The 25,765-nt window shown below is 34.3% G+C and overlaps 1 protein-coding gene across 6 annotated transcripts in view; it reads left to right on the top strand.

The window, feature by feature from the left end:
- Positions 1–25,765, top strand: part of LOC138710746 (E3 ubiquitin-protein ligase TTC3-like) — a 107,851-nt gene that overhangs the window by 10,533 nt on the left and 71,553 nt on the right. For 3 of the 6 annotated variants that reach the window (XM_069841836.1, XM_069841837.1, XM_069841835.1), the window contains 5 exons: positions 11,474–11,604; positions 17,308–17,452; positions 19,192–19,232; positions 21,268–21,399; positions 22,341–22,541. In XM_069841836.1, coding sequence (XP_069697937.1) covers positions 11,474–11,604; positions 17,308–17,452; positions 19,192–19,232; positions 21,268–21,399; positions 22,341–22,541 — 650 coding nt within the window. Of the gene's footprint in view, positions 1–5,622; positions 5,732–11,473; positions 11,605–15,881; positions 16,020–17,307; positions 17,453–19,191; positions 19,233–21,267; positions 21,400–22,340; positions 22,542–25,765 lie in introns of those variants that run through there. The other 3 variants (XM_069841839.1, XM_069841838.1, XM_069841840.1) reach the window with 2 other exon arrangements.

Here is a 25,765-nt window from a genome sequence, read left to right as displayed (position 1 = left end):
GTGTTTATCTCATTCTTTTTTTTTTACTTCACTATTCACGAAAAAGACAAAAATGAAAATAACGGAAATAACACGATATATCTATGAAGCAGATACGTATAAAACCTAACCTAACGATATAAATTTAATGATTATACACAAAACTTAACCTACTCAGTCCAACTTAACCTAACTATATAAACTAATAGAAGATAGGCCTATGTAGGCTACAAAAATCTAACCGAACTGTATAAATCAGTGGAACGGATACATACAAAATCTAACTTAGCGACATAAATCAATGAAAAAGATATGTACAGAACCTAATCTAACTATATAAATTAATGGATCAGTTATGTACTGTACAAAACATAACCTAATTTCACCAGCAGTATCACTAACTATTTAATAAAATGTTATATATCTGAACTGACTGAAATAATCTAAACTATCGGCAACAAAAACTAGAAACTGAAATAAAACAACTTTAAATATATATTTTCTTCCTCGCGCAATCAATTAGGCTCCCAATTCAAATCACAAGCATTGTAATTTGTAGGTTATACGTCATTAATTTGTTATTGTTTGTTAACTTGTTTTGAAAGGCATTGTGGGACTTCTATTACCAACCAAATTGTAACTCTACATTTTGCTGGCATAAAGTGACACTTTGTGAAGTGCACTTCTTCAATCGTATATGAATACCACTAATATGAAAGAGCCACTTTCGTCAAAAGTATCACTTTGCAAAGTGGTGATATAAAGTGTCGACTATGAATACCAGCCTTAAGGCTATTTCAACAGTAAACTGGAAAAAAGTGATTATTCTAAAACTGTGTGTTTAGTATTAATTGTATAATAAAATGATACTTTTTTCATTGTAGACTTAATGTAACTAAACGAACATTAAAAACATAAATTGTTCAATATATTGAAAATTTAATTTGTATGGCTATAGAAAAAAAAAAACGATTTCTCATTCTTGATTACACTATTTTAACACTTATATAATCACTCAATTTCACTTTGTTAATGTTTAAATTATGGTGTTAGTTTACTTGCTGGACTAATTTCGATGTAATTTCAATCAGAATTCAGAGAATAATGGAAATTACATTGATACTAGTCCACCAGGTAAAATAACACCATAATTTAAATATTAACGCAGTGAAGTTTTTATATAAATAATTTAATAATTCATCAGTGAAAAAAAATGGTTGAATTTACTTGACATACAGTTAGTAATGAGAATTTTCTGAAAAAATTAAGCAATTTCTTTAGCTTATTGATTTTGTTAAGTTTTATATTTGTAGTGATATAGCATAATTATAGATTTTCTTGAAACATTCTCTCTTATTAATCAATCTTTTCAACTTACTAATTTCGCCAAGTTTTACTGATATAATGGTAAATAGGCCTATTCCTCTTGAGCAATTTTTTAGCTTTTAGGTTATTGATTTTGCTGAATTTATAATTCTACTGATATGCTGTAATAATACATTTTCTTAAAATGTCTCCCTTTTTAAGCAGTTTTTTTTAGTTTATTGATTTTTCCAAGTTTTATGAAATTATACTGATGTATATTATTTACACAATGCATATTTTTTTGTATTACATAATCACATGAAAGCTGCACACGTGTAATTCAGAATGGATCAGGATTTATAAATTAATTTGACCTGGAAATTAAATGTATGAAACAATTTTCTGAGTTAATCATAGAACAAATTCCATATAGTGTAGAATTTCGTGCTTGCTATGGCTTATGGGTGACTAGCTGCGAATACATTGCAAAAATAAAGTGGAGAGTCCACAGCTATAATGAAACCAGGGAATCTTGAACCACACAGCATCTTAATGTTTATCTCAGCTAAAAGTAGCTAATTATTTTAAAATAATAGACATATCAGTCCCATATGAAGCATATAGTGTTGTGAAAATTTAGATTAGATTAGTTCTCAGAAAATGTTATACGTCAGTTTTTGTTTCTTAAGCAGTATGAATGTTATTGATAAAGCAAACGTGTGTGTGTGATAGTGAGGCTTGTTTTAGAGTTGATATTGGCACAACCATCAAATGTTTCACTTTGATAAGCTAGTGGCTGTGAGAATACTGAGTGAGCAATACATTGAATCTCTTTGAGGCTGTAAACAAGTAAGCAAACAAAATAATTTAGTGAGAAAGAAAATTTTCTGGAAAATATGGGAGAAAATTTTCTGTTCTCACATCACTCCATACAGTGCTTCCATAGAAATGTTTCATGCAACCTTATAATATCTCTTGAGTATCAAAATATAAAATGATTTCAGGTTATATATCCAAAGAAAGAAAACTTTTAAGTGTATCTATGTGCCCATATACACACAGACACACATATGGCTTGGCTTTATGAGGGCGAGACCCGGGGATGGATCTATATGCTTAGGTATGCTTTGGCCCATTGTGCAACTGATAATATGCAATGATTGTCCAAGTCCAACAGGTGGCCTAAGTAGCATTCTTGAATCTGATGCTGATAAGTGGACAATCCTGCCTCAGCCCCAGATATAGCCAGGCTCTGCTTCACACATGAGTAGCCTGATAAACCCCAGAGCCCCTAATAGAGCCAGGGCCCGTCCGCAAATGAGTAGCCAGATAAGCCCCAAACCCTTTCTATATCAACATCGAAAATCTGTACTATGCCCAAGACTTCACCCCAGCCTATTTTTACTATTGCAGATGATGGATGAAATGAGGGGGAGGTGAGAGTGTTAGTGGAATGATAGAGGGATACTCCGAGAAAAACCCTCTGCAACATCTGCTTCGTTCATAGCATATTCCATCACAACCTGACTGGGGGGGTCGAACTTGGGCTGCCTAGATAGAAGATCAGCGCACTAGCACTTGAGTCACAGACCTGGCCACTCCCTCTCTCTCTCATACAGTAGAACTTAATGAGCAGAAGGTGTACCTCACTATTTTTTCAGTAATTGAAACATAGGTACTTGAAAGGCCTGTTTTTTATTACAACTGTATAAAAAGTTCACAAAGCTAAAATTGATTTGAAGCTGATAAACCAAATTGTTTTAAATTGTGTTAATCTTGGCAAGCGTTTTGGCTCAGAAGGTCATTAATTTATGTAAGTGACACTATGTAAAGATTCATCTTTAGGGACGAGGAAAGCTTAGTAAAGACAGTAATTCGTTTTGGTTTTCTACAGTTGAGTTGTCGAGATCTCCATAAGTCTGAAGTAAAAAGGAAAACCCAGGCAATGCTGGGTGCTTTTAGCTAGTGTTAAATATTTCTAAATTTAATATACTAGTAAGTAACAAAACGTACCTCAAAATTATAGAACATAAATAATTAAAGATATGTGTGTTAAATATTTTGTTGACTCTTATTAACTTAAAGTTAATCTTGTAATATCCATAAAAACCTAAACACCCTACTACTCTCTCCTAACAAATTACTGCCCCCCCCCCCCGGAAAATCAAAAAACGCCCTTTTGGGGAGTTTGGTATTGTCAGATTGGGAAACACAGGTTTACGTGATCCTTCTAAAGGAGACAATACACTTTAGTGGCATAGCTCTCTCTTTCTGTCTGTCTCTGTCACACACACGTACAATTTATTGATAAAAGGCTTTTGTGAAATCAGAGAAACTGATTTGGTAGAGTAGGAACTATTTCACATTCATTGTAATTCACAGGATACACAAGAGATGTAAGAAGGAAATTGAAAATGACATAGTTACAGTATTTCATATTTTGTATCACATCGGCCTCTTTGTGTATGCTTCAAATTATAAATATTTCAATGTATTCAGTTAAATTTTTCATTCTCAGTGAAACAGAAAATGAAAAAACAAAGCTTATATTTTTCTTACATTATGTGTGTGATATTCATTAACCTGTAGGTCCACTTTGTTAGAACACATGTTGCAGAAAACATTGTAAAAAATTTAATTAAACAGATTCTGTAGTTTCAGGGAAAAAGTTTGAAAAATCTTAACCTGTAGAAAACTGCATTAAAAAAATATGTATGAATTACATTTGACGTCATACTTAGAGAGATCATTTGAAGGGCTTATCTGCAGAGATAATTCCACTATATATATATATATATATATATATATATATATATATATATATATATATAGACACACACACAGTCAATTCCTGATAATTCAGTAATTAATGCACAAACTTCCGCAAAGTATCGAAAATTGCGATTTAGCCGTAAAATTTTTTTTATTATCATAAGTCTAGTAAACAGGTTTAATTACTAAAATATACTTTGAATGCAGAATGTGAAATATTGAAAAAATTTTTAAACATAAAATATTATACAGTGCTGCAGTGGGATAGTATCTTAAAACAAGAAACACAAATTTTGAAAGATATCATAAGACTCTGTAGCTTGGCAAAAATAATCTGTTATCTTGTTATCTTTCATTGTTTCTAAGAGGATTATTATTTTTTTCTGATTTTAGATCGCATATTTTTCTAAGAGGGAGAAATTGAGTAAAAATGGAAATGACGTTACTTCGTCACTCCCTCCCGCCTCAAAAAAAAAAGATGGCGATTTAATCACACGCGAATTAAATTATTGGAAGTCGACTATATATATATATATATATATATATATATACACACACACACACACACACACACACACACACACACACACACACACACACACACACACACTACCAGTCAAAAGTTTTCGATCACCTATCACAACTATGGATTTGTGGTTAAAACACGGATTTCGTTTTGAATATTCTATCATATCATAATGCTAGAGAGAGAAAATATTTATTTTGTTGGTCCATTTAGTTTTTCCGATGTGATTCTATATTGAAATAAAGTATATAGTTGTTTTCATAGCTGATCGAAAACTTTTGACCGGTAGTGTGTGTGTGTGTGTGTGTGTGTGTCTATATATATATATATATATATATATATATATATATATATATATATATAAAGAGCAAATTTTTTACTTTTTTGAAAAACAAAATAAAATATCGGTTTTTCACCCCAAATCACTAACCCGTTTCCTTAAACTTTTTGATACTTTTCTGTACACAGTAATATTTAAGCTGTTATAATTACAAATGAAACATTTTTATGTCCTTCAACACACACACATGCTGACGTCTTTAATTGGCATCACAATTTCTTTATGTTGATCACCTTTTAGGATTAAAAATCCAATTAAGATGGCGAAATTGATTGCTTTCATTTAGAGTATACTTAATATTGTCTTCTTACTTGAATGTTTCTGTCAGAAGGAGAGAGCTAGACAGGGTTACATTTTATTTGGAAATAGCCTTGACGTGTGTGTTGATATTTCTTCCAGCAGGATGTTCTAGAAAAATGTCTCAGTTCATACTTAATAACAATGGAAGAAATGTGTCAATATTGGCTGTCGGTTACAAATTTTAATTTCCTTCCATAAGTTTCTTAAACTGAACGATCTCTGTGTACCATTACAATAAGATATAAAAGAATTTTAACTTATGTTGCATCTATATTATTTAAGTTAAAAATCTTTGTTTACAGATTTCCATCAGATACAGCAGGTAATGTTCTAAGTTGAAGCCATTTTCAGTTGACTTTTTCCAGATTGTGTTAGCACCACTGCTCTCTTCCTCTTCTAGATTGATCCAGTGTTTCATAACATTGTAATTCATGCTGTGGTATTTCCCTGCCTGTAGCCACGTCCCCCAGTGAGTTATCACAGGAATTGAACAGATAGTCCTTCTTCAGGTAATCCAACCATATCTTTCTCCTGGCTGGAGTTCTCGTCTAACCAGTCTTGATGGCTGCATTGAACTGGGCATTGAGTTTCAAACCATTTCTAAACTCTTCTACACAAAGATAAAGGCTATATGGGTGCAATAACCAGAATGTAGGAATCTATGTGCAACTCCAACTAATCATATGCTACAGCATGTATGTATGGAGCATTATTGGACATTAAAACAACAAACTGACTTCTACGAATTCTATGATTCAGTGTATCAAGTACCAACTCTTACTATTATCCCTGTATTGCAGCATTTCACTAATTGTTTTCCCAAGACAAGACTTCTCATTAAAATTACATAATGTTGCAAAAAGCACACTCACCGCTTTATAATCTTTTTTTCCTCATCAACCGCTATGTACATGCCACTTTCTTTCTATTTTGATTTAGTTAAATCTAAATCATGTTCAACACACTTGAGAAAATATCTTCTAAGGGTGATTTTACAGAGTGCTGGTATGATATATGTGTAGCTATTGCTTTCAATGCCATAAAATGTTCCAATGAAAATGGGAAGTGAAATACATGCAGAAGTGAATGCTTTTACATTTTCTTCAAAATTTGTCATATGCCGTCACATTTTTTTTTTTTTTCCGAATATGGAGTAGTGGAGTAGTATTTGTTAACTTTATACCTGAACTAGTTCACTTACTTCGAATTCATGTTTTCTTGTTTTATACTGTCTACTTTCTATATGCTTCTGTATAGTTTTTTGTTTTCTGTCGCAAAGTGGTCTGTGGGAAACTCTGGAATCTTTTGTGCTGTATTTATCGATTTTTATTTTTTTTGGCATGTTTCAAACTAAAGATTTGCTGAAGCCAACTGTCTTTAAATGTTTTCTTGGTTAAATTTCAATTATTGTCATATTCACAGCCCTGGGATCCACTTAGTCTCCTGTTGAATTGAGTATTGAGTTTCTTGTGGGTGTGTAAGGTGGTCCAGAGCATTGCATCAACCACATGACTTCATTCTAGGTCTCAAGGTCATGAAAACAGCTATACCTTTATTTGCCCCTTTACATTCATGGCATCTAAAAGAAAATATACTTTTCTGTAAAGTTATGCTCCTGGCATTGTAAAAAACAGTTTACGTTTTATTGTGCAATAAAGAAGATAAAATTGATATTACAGTAGAGCATCGATTATTCGAATACCGAGCAGCCGAAACATTGCTTCACGGAAAGTGTTCTAATCGGCAAATTCAAATTTGTGCGTGCGCCATGTAGAAGTTTCGCTAGCTCTGTTTGCGAGATTTAGCAGCAAAAAACCAGTCTCAGCTCTGAAGAAAAAAAAAAAACCTGGGACTTTTTTCCTAAATTGTAGGCCTACTTTAATGACAATTTTGAACTTGTCAAACTATGCTAGTCAGTTCTCTGTGTTATATGTAAAACGTGTGATACAAAATATATACTATATATGCAGTTTTGTGTATAATATCAGTGTTTCTTTGTTTCATACTCCTCCTATGACATCGGTACAATTTGTTTTCGTAAATGATCGGTTATGCGAAAAGTCAGTTATCTGAATACCCAATTGTTTCGGATAATCGATGCAGTACTGTATTACGCATTATTTATTATTATTGCAAAATTTTCGATTGTTTATTTACCATCAAAAAATGCGCATTATTGGCAGAAATATTAAATTCGTAAATTCTTTTAAATATATTTTTAATGGAATATTGCTTTAGTATGCTTTTTTTTTTTTTTCAGAAGATTATTGTTATGCTTTATACTTCGTTTTAGAAATTAATGCTCTTTATGCTTTTTAGAATATTCATTTTTCATGTCCACAACCTACCAGACTCAGGATAAAAGTACCAACACAATGCATAAAGTGTTGACACTGCCAGGCCTTCTTGTTATACAGAGGATTGAATTAACTCATATGACATAATTATTTATATAGTATGTGTTCAAAATTTGACCTGTAAGGCAAAATTGAATGAAATCATGATTTTGACAGTGAAAGAGTATGTGAGAGAGTGTGAGTGCGTGCATTTGTGTATGTTTATTATTTATTTGTTTATTCGCTAATATGTTTTCGCGGGATATCAGCCGAGTTAAGATTTTGGAATGCTCCAAGCTTTCGACTGCTATCTCTGCAGCCATCTTCAGGGAAGTGATGTCCGAACAGAAAGTCGAAAGGTTATATAGATGTTAGGCTGTCTCAGGTGAAACGGGATTGGTTGGCGGATCGGCCAATCCGGGGCCGGGAATTGTCATCACTCGTAAGCTCCGCACCTCCCAGGATTCCTGCGTGAAGTTTGGCGGGCAGCGAGCCCTGTTCCGCCGGTTGGAATCGGTTGCCGTCCTCGGTCCGTGATCTTCATGACCTTGATTGTAAGAGGGCCTGAGTTGGTCTAAGGCCGGTGTCCATGCCTGACTGAGCTGGAGTCCACTGTCTCTGTTAAAGTTGTTTTTCTCCAGCTTGATCTCTATGGCCTCCTTGATTGTACGATCCCAGTAGTGGCTTGATTTGTTAATGACCTTGTTGTGGTCAAACAGTATTTTATGCTCCTTTTCTATGCTGTGTTGCGCCACTGCAGATTTTTCCGGGTAATACAGCCTCAGGTTCCTCTTATGTTCTTTGATTCTGTCTTCTATTGTGCGGCCAGTCTGCCCTATGTATACTTCGCCACACTCGCATGGAATCTTGTAAATCCCTGGAGTCCTTAAGCCCTGACTGTCTTTAACCTGACGTAGATGACTCCGGATTTTGCTCTGTGGTTTATGGATGGTTTTGATATTTACCTTCTGGAGGATTCTGCTTATTTTGTGTGACACGCTCCCGCAGAATGGAATGAAAGCTTTCTTTGTCGGTTCTTGCTTGCTGTCTAAGTCTATTGCGTTACATCTCGTGGTAACTTGTTTGAGGGCTTTGTTGATGTCTCTCCGGCTGTAGTTGTTTTGTTGTAGTGTTCTACGAAGATGGTCCATTTCTGCAGGCAAGTTGTTGATATCGGAAATGACTATGGCGCGATGTAGTAGACTAGTCAGGACGGACTTCTTCTGCGAAGGGTGGTGGAGGCTGAGTGCATTCAGGTACAGATCTGTGTGTGTCGGCTTTCTATACACGCCATGTCCGAGAGTACCATCTGCTTTCCTGTGTATGTGGATATCCAGGAACGGCAGTGAGCCCTCTGACTCCACCTCCATGGTGAACTGGATATTCGCGTGGATGCTGTTGAGATGTTGTAGGAACTCTTGTAGCTTGTCTTGTCCGTGCGGCCAGACCACGAAGGTGTCGTCTACGTAGCGGAAGAAGTGGCTCGGCTTGTGTGTGGCTGAGTCTAGGGCCTGGTGTTCGAAGTGCTGCATGTAAAAGTTAGCAATAGCAGGTGACAGCGGGGAGCCCATTGCCACGCTGTCGGTTTGTTCGTAGAACTCACTGTTGTACGTGAAGTAAGTAGTAGTAAAGGCCAGTCGGAAGAGTTGTAGAATATCATCCGGGAATTGTTCCGCTACCAGTTCAAGAGCCTCTTTTATCGGAACCTTTGTGAAGAGTGAAATTACATCGAAGCTCACTAGTAGATCTGATGGGACCACTCTGATGTTCTCCAGAATTCTAACAAATTCTGTAGAGTTTTTCACATGATGTTCACACGTTCCAATCAGGGGTTGGAGCATGTTGGTTAGATGCTTGGCCAGGTGGTATGTGGGCGACCCGATGGTGCTAACAATGGGTCGTAATGGTAGCCCTTGTTTGTGGATCTTGGGGAGCCCGTAAATCCGAGGTGGTGTGGCCGAGTGTGGTAGTAGAACTTTTATAACCTCGGCAGGCAGCGAGGAAGATTTCAGCAGCGTGGTGGTTCTTCTTATGATCCTGTTAGTGGGATCACGTGTCAGTTTCTTGTAGGTCGTGTCTGCTAGTAGTTCAACAATTTTCTGGTGGTACGTTGAAGAGTCCAACACCACCGTAGCGTTTCCTTTGTCGGCCTGGAGAACGACTATACTCTCATCTTTACGTAGCTCCCGGAGCGCTAGTCATTCATTCCTCGTGATATTGGGTTTGGGTGGTCTGGCTGTGTTGATTATTCGGCAGACATCTCTTCTCTCTTCTTCAGATCTACTAGTGAGCTTCGATGTAATTTCACTCTTCACAAAGGTTCCGATAAAAGAGGCTCTTGAACTGGTAGCGGAACAATTCCCGGATGATATTCTACAACTCTTCCGACTGGCCTTGACTACTACTTACTTCACGTACAACAGTGAGTTCTACGAACAAACCGACGGCGTGGCAATGGGCTCCCCGCTGTCACCTGCTATTGCTAACTTTTACATGCAGCACTTCGAACACCAGGCCCTAGACTCAGCCACACACAAGCCGAGCCACTTCTTCCGCTACGTAGACGACACCTTCGTGGTCTGGCCGCACGGACAAGACAAGCTACAAGAGTTCCTACAACATCTCAACAGCATCCACGCGAATATCCAGTTCACCATGGAGGTGGAGTCAGAGGGCTCACTGCCATTCCTGGATATCCACATACACAGGAAAGCAGATGGTACTCTCGGACATGGCGTGTATAGAAAGCCGACGCACACAGATCTGTACCTGAATGCACTCAGCCTCCACCACCCTTCGCAGAAGAAGTCCGTCCTGACTAGTCTACTACATCGCGCCATAGTCATTTCCGATATCAACAACTTGCCTGCAGAAATGGACCATCTTCGTAGAACACTACAACAAAACAACTACAGCCGGAGAGACATCAACAAAGCCCTCAAACAAGTTACCACAAGATGTAACGCAATAGACTTAGACAGCAAGCAAGAACCGACAAAGAAAGCTTTCATTCCATTCTGCGGGAGCGTGTCACACAAAATAAGCAGAATCCTCCAGAAGGTAAATATCAAAACCATCCATAAACCACAGAGCAAAATCCGGAGTCATCTACGTCAGGTTAAAGACAGTCAGGGCTTAAGGACTCCAGGGATTTACAAGATTCCATGCGAGTGTGGCGAAGTATACATAGGGCAGACTGGCCGCACAATAGAAGACAGAATCAAAGAACATAAGAGGAACCTGAGGCTGTATTACCCGGAAAAATCTGCAGTGGCGCAACACAGCATAGAAAAGGAGCATAAAATACTGTTTGACCACAACAAGGTCATTAACAAATCAAGCCACTACTGGGATCGTACAATCAAGGAGGCCATAGAGATCAAGCTGGAGAAAAACAACTTTAACAGAGACAGTGGACTCCAGCTCAGTCAGGCATGGACACCGGCCTTAGACCAACTCAGGCCCTCTTACAATCAAGGTCATGAAGATCACGGACCGAGGACGGCAACCGATTCCAACCGGCGGAACAGGGCTCGCCGCCCGCCAAACTTCACGCAGGAATCCTGGGAGGTGCGGAGCTTACGAGTGATGACAATTCCCGGCCCCGGATTGGCCGATCCGCCAACCAATCCCGTTTCACCTGAGACAGCCTAACATCTATATAACCTTTCGACTTTCTGTTCGGACATCACTTCCCTGAAGATGGCTGCAGAGATAGCAGTCGAAAGCTTGGAGCATTCCAAAATCTTAACTCGGCTGATATCCCGCGAAAACATATTAGCGAACCAACGCCGTGAAAGCCTCAAATCATACATATTTGTTTATTGATTTATATTTTGGTAGCTTTATTATTTGTTTGTTTATTGATTTATATTTTGATGGCTTTCTGTTTGTATGAGTAATTTTTCCTTTTAGGACTACAATTGGACGAAGAAAATCCACATCTGAATAGCAACTTAGCACAAGCATATCTTGAAAGAAACGAGTTCAGACTTGCAGAATACTATGCTGAAGTAGCAATTAATAACAACAAGAATTCTGCAAAGGTATGTTGTACTTTTGTTGTTCATGATGGTGACTCTGAAATAATCTACAAACAATATGGTCTCTCACCAGTGCTTACAATATTTCTGATGAAGCTCCCAGCATTGAAGAAAGCATTAGAATGGAGTATAAATAGTTTGAGTAATGTACATGTTTTATGCGACTGTCAACTAGCACTCGCAACAATTGACAATAAAATAACCTTAATCCAATTATTGCTGTCGATATTAAACTTCGATGTATGTGTAGATTTGGTACGTGGTCATGTGGAGAATACGGGGAACGAGAGAATAGATAATCTTGGCATATGAACATTTCAGAATTGACAGTCCAAACGGCTCTTCATATCCTTGCAAACACCCTATGCAAACAGTTGACTGCATTTTATTTGAATGTCCACTACAGGAACACAAAGATCTGGCTAGAGACTCATCTTAGCATGTTCAATATAACTTTCACATCATCTATAACAAAAGTATTTCTAAAACATTGTTGCTTAAAAGAGTTTAAAAATTGTATCACTTTCTTTAAGACTTTGTAGGAAGTAATATTCTTAAATCTAAGTGAGACTCTTCTCTTTAGTTGTCTATGTGTCTGTTTATATGTAAAATTATAGTCCTAGGGCTACTTCCCTTGGGGATTCGACAACAGTAATAATAATAATAATAATAATAATAATAATAATAATAATAATAATAATATGAAATCACCATATTGTTATCACTGAAATAGATCAAGAAATTTGCGTGTTTCGTTCTCTGGATTAACAATTTATTTTCGCATTCTTTCAGGTTGTTTCTGCAACTTTAACATTATTTTCGAATTTACCTTTACTTCCTGAAGTTTTACATCAAGACATATAGAAACAAGTTTCATCACCACAGCAATCACATTCATCCACTTGATGTGATTAGTTCTTTTGATCTTTTTGCAACTGCAGAAACATGTTAAGGATTCTGTTTATTGAGTTTCTTGAAATGTGTGCTTGTCTTGTGCATGTACTCTTTATTAAGTTTACTCAGTTTTACTTTTATCTGTTGAATTCGAAGTTCAATTTTTCACGTGCTAATTCTTTTCAAGTACTTCATAATCTAGATCTATATGTTTTGAGTTTCTTAATTAATGCTTTCCATTTTTAATCATCTAAAATTAACTACTATAAAATGGATATACTTGCATCACTTTGTTAGATGGTAAATAGGAACACTGTTAAGAAGAAGATACTACTTTTCAAATTACAAAGAAACATCTTAGGAGTGACCTTTAGTTTAGTGGAAATGCATATATATAATTTTGTACTAGATTTCTATGTAAATTGCATAATCATTTAAATAGTGATGCAAAGTAACCCTTATTAACTGGTAACTTTGCATCACTGCTTATATTTTTGTAACTTTCAATTAATAAAATTACTGAATGTAATGTTACACTATCGAATGCAAACTATGTGGTGAGGATATAAGGAACACTACATTCTGGGTATTATTTATAAACAGTTTAAAGGCAAAATTTACTTTAATGACAGTAAAAACTGAAAATGTTGATTAAAGTCTTACAAAAACACAATTTAAAATGGTACTCTGAACACTTGGAGCAGTATATTACATTTCAAAATCTGTTTTCACGTTCTGGAACTCGAAACAAGCTTCGTTTACTCAATCTCTTTGGTGGATCTATCCTTCCATCTATAGAACAATTTATTACATTGATTTGGCCACTTCCATGATTCCAAAGCCTTCTTCATAGCACTGACCTTAGCTTCATCATCATTAAAGGTTTCTATAACCTCAGGATATAGATCACAGTCATACCGAACAACCACGAATGCCCCAATTAGGCGGTTCACTGGCTGGAAACTGGGTTCTGCTGACTCTGGAAGCTCTTCCTCATCAGTTGCTTTTAGCTGCAGGACTCCCAGTCTTCTTCATCTGATGAATCCAGGCATATAACATCATTATTAGATTCTGAGTCACCGTTTTCCAATGTTTGCTCCTTCATTTTCTTTTTGGTTGAAGGTGCTGATGCTTGTTGCACAAGGGCAATACTCTTACCAGCAGGAATGTCAATCTTCCTCCTCCTCTTCATTTTATTTACTTCATTTCCTCCTGTGCAAAAAATTCTAATGTTCTCTAAAACTTGTAGAAATACTCCATTTACTACCTCTTCATTGACTCCTCTATTTGGCAATCGTTGGAGCAATGGTATTTGCTCAGGGAGTTACTTGGCATAATTTTTTATGTGATGCAAAGTATCCCCAAAATCTTAAACACACATCAACTGGAAATTACACAAAAATATTCCAAGGGAAGGGAATTTAGGAGTTAAATGGGATATTTTAGAATCTCCATGAAATTAGCATAAGAAATTTCATTACTTACCCCAAAATATGCACACACAACAATGATGCAGATGGAATTTTAGTACTACTGTATGGTACAGGAAGTGAAGCGAAAAGGAGAGAATGTCTGTGAAAATGTATCAATCAATGCTTTTATGTTCCATCTATCAACCAATAACAAAACTATTTGACTTTATTTACAATCTTGTTCAGCAGATGGTGTTAAAACTTTTCTTACAACTGATGCAGAGTAACCCTTGAAGGTGCAAAGTATATCCGTTTTACGGTAGTTATTTATTTCCATATGTTTTAAATTCTTCTTGACATCTTCTCATCTAGCTTTTGGTCTTGCATTCAATAGTGATCTGTCTCTTGTCAGTACATCAAACGGAATTCACATTTGTTGTGAACAGGGCATTTTCATTTCATCATAGTTCAATGTGAGCAGTAAGCACTAGACCAACAAATATTTTTTTTCTGACTATCAAAATGTCGAAATTAAAATAGAAGAAGTTAATTATATTAGTGAAACACCTTTTGCAAAAGTAGCTAATTATATATATATATATATATATCTTCTATTTTGTTCTTGTATTGTTTTGTATGCTTTGTCTAATGGCAGCCTCTAATTTGAGGAAGCTCTGATAAATAAATAAAAATATATATATATTTTTTCTTTTTTCCAGTGAATATATGTTTATTGGAGGGGCTGTATCATTGACTGGCATAAAATAAACTGCGTCTTCAACAAACTAATAGTGATCAGAGCTTTTTGCTGGCAAAAACCGAAGTTTCTAAAAGTCAGAACAAAGTTGTGCTATTATGTGAACAGTGAGGGACAGTTTGGCTTTTCTGTTACTAGTGAAAACCTTGATGGAAATTTGAAACTTTCTAGGATTATTATTATTATTATTATTATTATTATTATTATTATTATTATTATTATTATTATTATTATTATTATTATTATTATTATTATTATTAAAAGCAAGCAAGGGCTGCCTCTTAAGAATTTTAAGTAGAATGGAGTTAGCTTTTTCAAAAGAAACAGAATTGTAGAATTTAGGCAACTATTTTTAAATAAATAGAAATAAAGAGGCGTTTTCCTTAAGGTGCGTGGATTATTAAAGGGCATGGATTATTCGCGTATATACAATAATATAAAGAACTTAGGCTACGTCTTATGTGTAAATAATAGTTTTAAACATATTTTTATGTGATGAATTCTTTGTTTTCATCATGATTGTATACTCTCACATAAGATGTCTTTTTGCTAAGAATACATATGTATTTACTTGGCTTCTGACAATAACTAAAAAGAAAAATTCTGGCTTATTGATAGCAGCCCATACCAAACACAATGAGTCACATTTAATGCGTAGTTTGGTTTCATGTCACTTATGTTTGACTTTGTAGCAAAATTGATTTTATTGTGGTTAATAGATTTGACCCAAGTTTAGTCGTGCTATATTGCTTCTCTCATGTTACAAACAACTGAGAAATCTGTCTCCCTGAATTTATAACATACAGTATGACAGCTAACGAAATTCTTAGTATTTGTTTTTCAGATATTAAGTTGTGTTTCTTTTTCTTTTTTAAACTATTGGATTCTTTAAAATCCGTTGTATTTTAGCATTTTACCTAGTTTTCTTAACTTCATCTTATTTGATAAGTAATTAAATAATTCTCTCTTTTACAGTTCTTACTACTTAGTTAAAAATATATTTCCATGCTGACTTTTTCAGTTTGGTTTACTTAAAATTTAATCAAGTAATTTTATGCAGATAGTGAAAAATTGTTGACACATTCTTTATCAGTCAGTTATCAGTTTACAATCTACCTAGAGCCTGAATAAATGGCTTAATTTCATTGTATTCACTATTATCGGTAATTATCAATGGCAGATTACTCACTGTTTGCTTATCTGCTATTGATATAAAAATTAATTGTTCATAATTTGACATTCAAATGACAGGTAGTATGTGGAAATGAATATAAGCTTGAATAGTAGTTCAGTAAAATCTGTTCACAGTGAAGTCTCACAGGACTTGAATTTATTTTGTTTTAGGCAGATTTCAGGTATTTATATATCTATTTAAGAAATAGTATAGGCACATACTTAATTCATTCATAATCTCAGATTAATGATGGCAGATGAGACTCCAATCTCAATGACAGAAGAATCTCTCTCTTCCTGATAATAGAAGCTGAGTATGGTATATAAGGAACTTCATAATTTGTATTCTTAGGAACGAGAACATTTTATGTATGAGTATGCAATCATGATGAAGACGACAAAGAAATAGTCATATAAAATACCTTTAAACATATGATTTACACATAAGATGCAAGGTCTTTAGATTATTGTACATACGCGAATAATCCATACTCTTGAATAATCTGCTTAATTTTGTGGGACTTGTTAATTGCAGTATAAATATCTATACAGGGCTCCTACAAAAGACCTTTTTGGTTCCGAACACATGTAATTTACGTTCTATGAATCTGAGGTGCATGAAAAGAGCGCCAATGGAAAAAGGACTCAAAAAGATTAGTTGTGGCAACATTGTTTTCCTGTTGGTAACACTGCCTCATAATAGCGCATATAAACAAATTTGTTCATTGTTGAGACGAAATGGCTGCTATAGAGGACAGAAAAGCTTGATTTTCATGTGAACCAGTCAGTTATTAATGTGCAACGGCATTACCGAACAAAGTTTGGTGCAGATCCATGCAGTGGTCCTACAATCCGTATCTGGTACACTGATTTTAAGGCAAGATTCTTCTCAAGCGGTTGCGATTTCATCCATACTGACTTCAATTGCTGCAAGCCCTAAAACCAGAGGACAAAGTGCTATGAAGAAATTTCTGCATAAGTATGCAGACTTTAATTGAAAATGATGATGAATTTATTCGTTTTGTGGTGTTTTCTGACAAAGCAACTTTTCATCTTTCTGGTAAGGTGAACAGACATAACCTCAAAATTTTGGGATCGGTAAATCCACATATCTACATGGAATTTGGCTATAGGCTTGATGTGTGCTGTGTTATCAAGGGGGACACATTAAACAACTTTAAGGTAAGGAACTAAACTTTTTGAGTTTCTCTTTCCATTGGTACTATTTTCATGCACTTCAGATTCATAGAACGTAAATTACATGTGTTGGAAACGGGAAAGGTCTTGTGTAGGAGCCCTGTATTAAAAATAAAATAGTGTATTTTTTAATTCCCTCCCAAACCAACTGATTTTATGAAGTTTGCGCCTATAAGACTGTCCCTCAATTTTAGAAGTAAAAATAGATAAAGAAAATATATAGTCAAGTTAATTTTGTGAAACTTAAGCAGAATTAATTGTTTCTGCTTTCAGGGGTATTTCCGTGCTGCGAAAGCTTGTGCTGGGCAAGGACACAAATCCAAAGCAGTAAAATTCTTGAGGGACGGAATTAGGAATTGTGCTGATACTTACGATCTGAAGAACTACCTTCAGACTCTATATGAAGAGGACCAAGATAGTATGTATTCTTGTAGTTAGTTCGTAGTATGTACATGACTGTTATAGCAGTATTTTTAATTTTTCTGAAAAGTTGCCTTGTTAAGATTGATTACATTGTGACATTTTTGCACAGTACAAAAATGCAGTGATATGCGTTGAGTTCACAGTGTTAATGTTATACTATTATAGTTGAATAGTTTCCTAGTTTGCAGCAATTATCTTTTCTTCTAGTTGTCACTGGACTATAATATTGTTACATCTGTGTTTTCTTATGTGTTGACAGTAAGAAATTACACAAATTCAGTGACAAAATAAACTTTAATGTCCACACCTGCGGAGTAACGGTCAGCGCGTCTGGCCGTGAAACCAGGTGGCCCGGGTTCGATTCCCGGTCGGGGCAAGTTACCTGGTTGAGGTTTTTTCCGGGGTTTTCCCTCAACCCAATATGAGCAAATGCTGGGTAACTTTCGGTGCTGGACCCCGGACTCATTCCATCGGCATTATCATCTTCATCTCATTCAGACGCTAAATAACCAAAGATGTTGATAAAGCGTCGTAAAATAACCTACTAAAAAAAATAAACTTTAATTGAAGTGTTCTATAATAAAATGAAATGTGTGGATCTGTTATTATTATTATTATTATTATTATTATTATTATTATTATTATTATTATTATTATTATTATTATTATTATTATTATTAACTTCATTTAGGTCAAAATTACATGAATTCTTACTTAACAGATGAATTGCTGATTAATATTTGTTACTTATAACGAAACTAACATCTTTCCATTCTTATTATTATTATCATCAATTTCTCTAAATAGATTTACAAAACCTCTAATGGCAATTACATTAATATTCTCATTATAGAAATAGAAATATATATATATATATATATATATATATATATATATATATATATATATTCTCCCTGTAACATAGTCCTAGTAAGCTTATATTAAATTAATTTTCATCATTTTACTAGCTATCTCAAATATTAAATTAATTATAATTCATTGAATTAAATTAGCTCATAAATTAAGTTACTACTTTACCTTATAGATTTATCTAAATTTAAATAAATGTGTAGTGAAGAATATTGCTGGAGAACCTTTTAAGTGTAGTGTAAATATTTGTAATTTAAATTTATGTATTGTATTGATTAAGGCTGGTTGAGTGGAAGAGAAGGCCTTATGGCCTTAACTCTGCCAGCGAAAATAAAACATTATTATTATTATTATTATTATTATTATTATTATTATTATTATTTTAATAATTTGTGAATGGTTGTCCACGCTAATGCTTACACAGAGCCAGGGTTACCACTACACTTTTCACTTATTCCACTGCTGTGGAGCGACTTAAAGATCAGACTGTACCTACATTGCTATGTTATCCTTCTTTAATCTTTAGTAATGTTCGTTTCTGAATTCTGGTCAATGTAAAACTACTAACCTAGTATTTATGCCATTAATAAAGTATTATTACATAAACATCCTTCATAGTAGCTTACTTGAATTTGCTTCTTCGAATTGGAGTCATGAATACTATTCATTTCTAAAACAGTAATAATACTATGTATGAATTGCTTATATTACAAAGTTCCTTATTGTGTGGTATTTTAGTAGAAGATATATTGCATATAGGACAGTATCAGACATGTAATGAAAAGGGTTGTACAAATTCTTACTAGGCTGTGTTTATTTGTGCATTAACAATTTATTAACATTGAGTGATCTGTCCTTTCACAGGTATAAGAGTTTCATCAGAACGTCCTCCTAATGAGAGCACTGTAAGTTTCGTTTTATTATATTGATGTTGCTTCACTGTATTATATTTTAACATTTGGAGTGTTGTGCTCATGTGTTTTATTTGTGACTTTAATTACATATTATGATTGTCATTAATAAGCACATGTGTGATATGCATGAATGCTATACTTACATAGGCCTACTTACTTGGTTATAACTTGTTTGTTTTCTAAATGCTTGTGATAGGTTTCGATGCTAATAATGTTGTGCTGTTGAGATACGTGAGTGGAGTACAGAAATGCCTACCGCACTTCTCCCCTTGTGATCCTAGACTTCATTCACAACATAACATTAGCTCCCCAAACTCAACTGCACTGAGAAAATGAACGAGTAATACTCACTCACTCCTTCGTACTACAGTCAGAAAAGCTTGATAGGCAACTTGTTCGAAATTGGTCAAACTTTTTTTTTTTTTAAATTTTTTACATAAATTAAGTTCATGTTTCACAGAAATTATACTTTTAGTTGAAGACTTTTCAGATATTTTAACGTGATTTAAAATTATCTACCATATTTACTCGCATATTCTAGCCGTTAGGAAAGTCCAGGAAAATAAAGAGGATTTGGAATTGAACGTATTACATCACCTATTTGTTTATGTGGATGACGTGAATATGATAGGAGAAAATCCACAAAAAAAGTCTTTAAGCAGTAAGTTTGAACAAAATTATGTATTACAATAAATATTTCAACACTATTGCATTGATTTAATTTAATAAAAAAAAATATTAATTATATCAGTTACATTTCTTATTGGACTCTTAACAAAAAAAAAAAAAAAAACTTGATAGATGCTATGTTTACTGACTTTGTGATTAAATTAAAGGCTTAAATGCACTTGTCCGATATTGTTCTGTTTCCATTACTTCGTTTCAGGGATTTCAAATTTTGTTAAGTTTGTATTTTTTTTTTATGAATGATTATTCTAATCATTGTACGCGGAATTTTGTATGTGTAGATTATGTCAACAATTAATTTACTTGTCTCATTCTGTCTCAGTTACTAATATTGTAATATTGAATTCAACTTCTATAGAAGTAACACATTTAAATTTCTTTACTGGGTTCACATTTTAGAGTCACAGCACTTTCTTTCCTGGAGACATTTTGCATTAAATAAAACATCACTCTAGCTGCTAAGAGTGATTGTACTCCATAAATAGCTTTTCATTTGTCAGTAGGATGCTCCATGAAGAGATGGGTGGAAAATTTCTTGTAGACCATAACAGTTCTTACAAGATTATATCACATGACAAAAGATGATGATGATGCAATGAATAATAATGATCTATTGTGAAGATTGTAAATTCCTGAAGTCCAGGTCTGGCTGTGTGACTCATAGTATTACAAAACACAGTCATGCTGCTGGATACTAGAGACAGTATGAATGTTGGTAATTTAAGAGAGATGCTCCATTTAAATTATCTGGCAAAAACGACTATAGTAGAATTCGCCGATAATCAAATTTAGTGGTATTAAATTGCGAATGGAATGACACTAGAAGCAATGATAGTCAAAGATGATGATAATCTAAGATCCATTGTATAGGATTACCTGTTTTTCACAGTCACTTGTAAACCTTGTTTTGTACTCAAGAGGACATAAAGTATTTTCCTTTTGAATGGCTTTTTGTAGTGTTTTTGGTTCTTTATATGTTGATAATATATATTGGATTTCATTACGAGTGACTAATCTGTTTTTAATTTACCGATAATATTATATCATACGTATTTGTAAAAAGAAAATCGGCATTACAAGCGATTGCAATATGAAAAGTAGTTTACCATGGGAATTTATGTAAAATTAATACATCTTATTCAAATTGCACTGCTTACAATTGAGTGATTTCAGTTCCTGTCTCTTGTAAATATATCAGTATAAATAAGAATGTATTTAAATAGTAACATGATAACTTACTGTTGCAATATGCATGAAACTTTTAGTCTTCATGACACTGACTATTTTTTACAATGCACATTTCTTCTGTAATGAAAATGTTCTTGGAATATGTTTTCAGATGGATGTACCAGCTCTGATCTCAGATTCTGACTCTGATGATGACCTTTACAATGTTAAACGTAGTCGATCAACAAGTACCTCTCGTGTGGTTACGAACACCACCACCACCACTACCTTGGAATCCCAGAAGGTACTACTAGATTTTTATTTAAAAAAAGAGTAATCATTCCATCATTGCATTTATTCATCTATTATCTTATGTGCATAGTACTTTTGCCTATAGTGGGATCATCAAGAGAATAGTTTTGACATTTTTGCAGATCCCTGTGTGACTTTCTGAAAACGTTTTTTCAAGTAGAAAATTTCTGTCCTATAAAGTAGTAGCAAATATGTTAGTATGTAACTTCTTTCTGCAAATCACCTAGATTCGTCTAAAGCTTCGTGTTTTGACTTACCTAGATTTACCATTGTGTGTTTATGAACACTTTTGAAGCACATACAGTATATCTCTTTGGTATATAATACGTATGTACGTGCTCGCGCGCGTGTGCGTTTTTTTCTTTTTTTAAATTAAGTACTTTTAATTTCGTCATTTCAGCCAGTTAATCGACCAATTAACAGAAATTATTATTTCAAACATATTCTTTCTCTCCTTTTATCCTGACCTTCAGGGAGGCTTCGGGACTTGACTAAACTTTCCAGTTATTTGGGACACAAGGGGCCTACTTAAGTGGTCTATGTGCATGGGACCAAAAGGGCCCGACCCATTTCAGTTCATTCATTCATTTCATCCTTTAAGCATTTCATCACTTGGGTCATAAAATAAGTCCATATATTCTAGTATTTTTTGATGTAGACATAGACTTCTTTGACATGGTGTTAGCATGATATTGATCTCCCACCTAGGACAATACAAAACATTACATTGACAGTGGACAGTCATCATGTTATAGGCTGGATTTGAACCCATTGTGGCTTCCATACATCACAGCTGGGCCTAAACCATTGTGTATATGATAATTCGTAATTTTTTAAAATTAATTTCATATATTTCCGATTTCATCATTATATTGATATGCCATTAAAGGCAGTTATGATTGTGTCTGGCTTTTTTCTTTGTCCCCCACCCAGAGCCCGAGTGTCAACCAGCGAAGTGTTAGCATGTCTCGAAATACTAACAGCAACGTGGGTAATAAGGCAAGCAAAAAATCTAATAAAAGGAAGAAGAACAAAAACGACGATCATCCATTTCTGTTTACTCTAGAAACCATAAAGAAAGAGAAAGGAATCGAAAATATTACTCCTGAACAGTTCTGGATTAATAAAAGGAAGGTGAGTGAATTTGATGATTTATAGTTTATTTGTGCAGCAAAATGAAGTGCCATTGTAAAAAGTGGTAGAACAAATTCCAATTACACCAGTCATCCCTTCCAAGTATTGCATTGCATTATATTGTATTGTGTTTAGTTACATTCCATGGTATTCGTACCTCTCTTCACAGCTAGAATATGGAACATGTCAAACAAAAACAAAATCTTAAAAGTACTATAAAGTCTTAATTACAGTCACAGTCTAGTTGAAATGTATACAAAAGAGCTTTACAATATAGTCTACTAATATAACACAAAGTTCTAGTATCAATACATAATGCAACACAGAAATATTCATGAAGCGTTGTTGAATGTTTTGAATTCACCTACAAAATAGAAGGCATGAGAAATTAGCTACTTCTTTAGTTTGGCTCTAAATAATCTTATGTTTTGAATTTGAATTTTTATATCCATAGGGAAGCTATTAACAATTTTTATTGCCATGTAATGCACTCCTTTTTGATAGCACGATAGATTTGTTGAATATGAATATGGATATGAAAGTCATTTTCTTATGAGTATTTATGCTATGAACTGTTGAATTAGTTACAAAGTTTTCACGATTACATACTAGGAAGTTTATTAATGAAAAAATATACTGACAAACTGTGGCATTATTTGTAGTTTTTTGAAAATGGACCTACATGATTCTCTAGATCTGGCACTCACTATTATTCTAATTATTCTTTTTTGTAGTAGAAGTATACTGTTACTGTCTGTATGAACTCCCCCCCCCCCTCTTTCTTTATGCACATAGAGATAATTCTGCTCTACTCTGTCAGTCTGACATCATTTCACTAGAAGTACTGGAGTTCTGTAACAGACAGGTACCATGACATTTGTGGAAAAGAAGTTTTTTTTTTTTTTGGGGTGGAGGGGTATAGAACATGACTCACTACAGAAACTTAACGAGGAAAATAAAATATTTAGGGGATTATTAGCTAATATAGACACATTAACTGAAGTCTTTTGAAACTTATAAAAAGCATTTGTAACTTTATAATACTAAAGACAGTTCATTTCTGAGTTCTGAGTTCTTGATAAGACCTGAGTTCTTTACTTCAAAACAGACTAATATGCGGAATTTTGTATGTAGGTATTCACCCTCATAAGCAGCATGAAAGTTAATGAATCCACCTTCTGCAGTAAAGTTGATGATAAAACTTTTCTGCGGTATGAATCCAGTTTTGTTTCATTTTATAGCTAAAGACAAAATGGTAAATTGTGACAGCTACTGTTAAATGTTGTATCTACAGCCAAAAATAGTCAAGACATAAAGTAAACTTCCGAAAGGTGTGATTGCTTCAAGAGATTCCCTGATTTCACACAAATAACAAAAGAAATCATATTTATTATCTTGGTCTTCAAAGCTTAAAAAATCATCCACCTTGTAATCCTGCCTTTGTGTCTGTTGATTTCTACCTTTTTGATCCATTGAAAGGATGATTGGAAAAGAGAGATTTTGTTTAGATGAGATCAATGATATGCTGCAGGAAAAAAATTCTAGAAAAGAATGATGTATTCGTAGCTTCTGTTTCTTGATTTTTTATGCTTATATTTCATTGTTTCACAATTTATTGCTCAGAAAAATGAAACATTAAATAGTATCACAGTACATCTCTTAGTTGTTTTTAGACTTCATCAATGTAATTTTTTTCTCTCCATTATTAACATAGGTTAGACCAAAGGCCTGTTCTGAGAGATTAAGTATTTCTAAGGTTAAAATTTAATTTCTCCTCAGATATCCTACTTTTTTTAGGTTTACGATTGAGAACTATATACCGTATTTACTCGTATATAAGGACCCCCCCCCCTTTTTCTTTCAATGCTAAATAAAATTGAGGGGGAGGACCTGTATGCATAAAATAATTGATGAACATACAACTTAAAATATATAGCAAGACATTCATCATATTAAAAAAATAGTTATAGACCATAACATATACCAACAGCAAATGGCGGGAATGAAGTGTGGAAACGGAGGAGAGTGACTGAACTTCAGTAATCCTGCAAGTAACATGGTCTGACCTGTCCTTCCGAAATTCGGAGGTCAGCAACAATGAAGCTTAGAGAAAAACTACGTCATAGGGAATACGAATTATGGAGCAAGTTACTGACAAGGATAAAGGTGTTGCTTTATGTTATAGTCAGGTTCCAGAAGCCAATAAATGGGTCGCAAATAAATCTGGGTTATCTATTTCGGAATGGGTATCTTCTTTGAAGATGAGTGTAAATGTTGCAGCTTTAAGGGTGGTTCCTGGTAGGTCTTTTGACAGATTCCAGTGCAGATGTGGATGCCAGGAGAACGAAACTCTTGCACACGCCCAAGGCCAATGTGATCATTTACATGTTTAAATGTATAATAGATTTATAATAATCACCTGTTGTGCTGCGAATCCTGTACTTTGTTGAACCTATTGGTGGTACCTAACAGAGAGCTGCAGAACAGTGCTTAGAACCAGTTTATATTCGACTGGTCGCAGAACAACTGGTGAGCTTGAGCATCCAACCAAATATTCGACCTTCAGCAGTTGCGCCTGATGTCTTACTGGCTAGCCAGAACTACAAATATATAGGACAGAATACCAAGCGCATTTCACCATACAGGAACTCTGATGACATTTTCTAACTATACAAATGGAGTAACAATTGAAGGAAATTTACTTTTCCTAATTAAAAAAAGTGTTAGCTTGAAATAGGATTATAATTGATTGGACACTTTGGTACATTTATCTTCATAACTAATTTTATAAATCAACTAATGGTCACCGATAACAACAAAGGAAATATGCGTAATGCATAGATGAAATCTGACGTGTAAACAAATACAAGAATCAAATAAATTACAGTTACTTACAGAATAGAACAGGAAATACGTACACAATTACTATTGTAATGTTCATACTTTAAACTCAAAATACATAGGCTACCTCTGAAAGAGTAGTTAATATAGCCTATATCTTTTAATCATTCTAAATTTATTAACAAATATAAAAGCACTCTCAAGCTCTAATGATTGTAGCTTCATGATGCGTGCTGTTGCAATACCTGGATTGCTGAATGAATGAATGAATGAATCAACCAATCAATCGAGAGAGAGAAAGAGGAGAAAATATCAATTAAAAGATACACAATGATAATCGCTTCTTTGCAACGATTCTTGGAACTCTGGATGGCTCAATATTA

The sequence above is a fragment of the Periplaneta americana genome, chromosome 12 (assembly GCF_040183065.1).
Source record: "Periplaneta americana isolate PAMFEO1 chromosome 12, P.americana_PAMFEO1_priV1, whole genome shotgun sequence".
NCBI lineage: Eukaryota > Metazoa > Arthropoda > Insecta > Blattodea > Blattidae > Periplaneta > Periplaneta americana.
The sequence above is the reverse complement of the archived record's forward strand: the minus strand, read 5'-3'. Positions and strand labels throughout refer to the sequence as shown.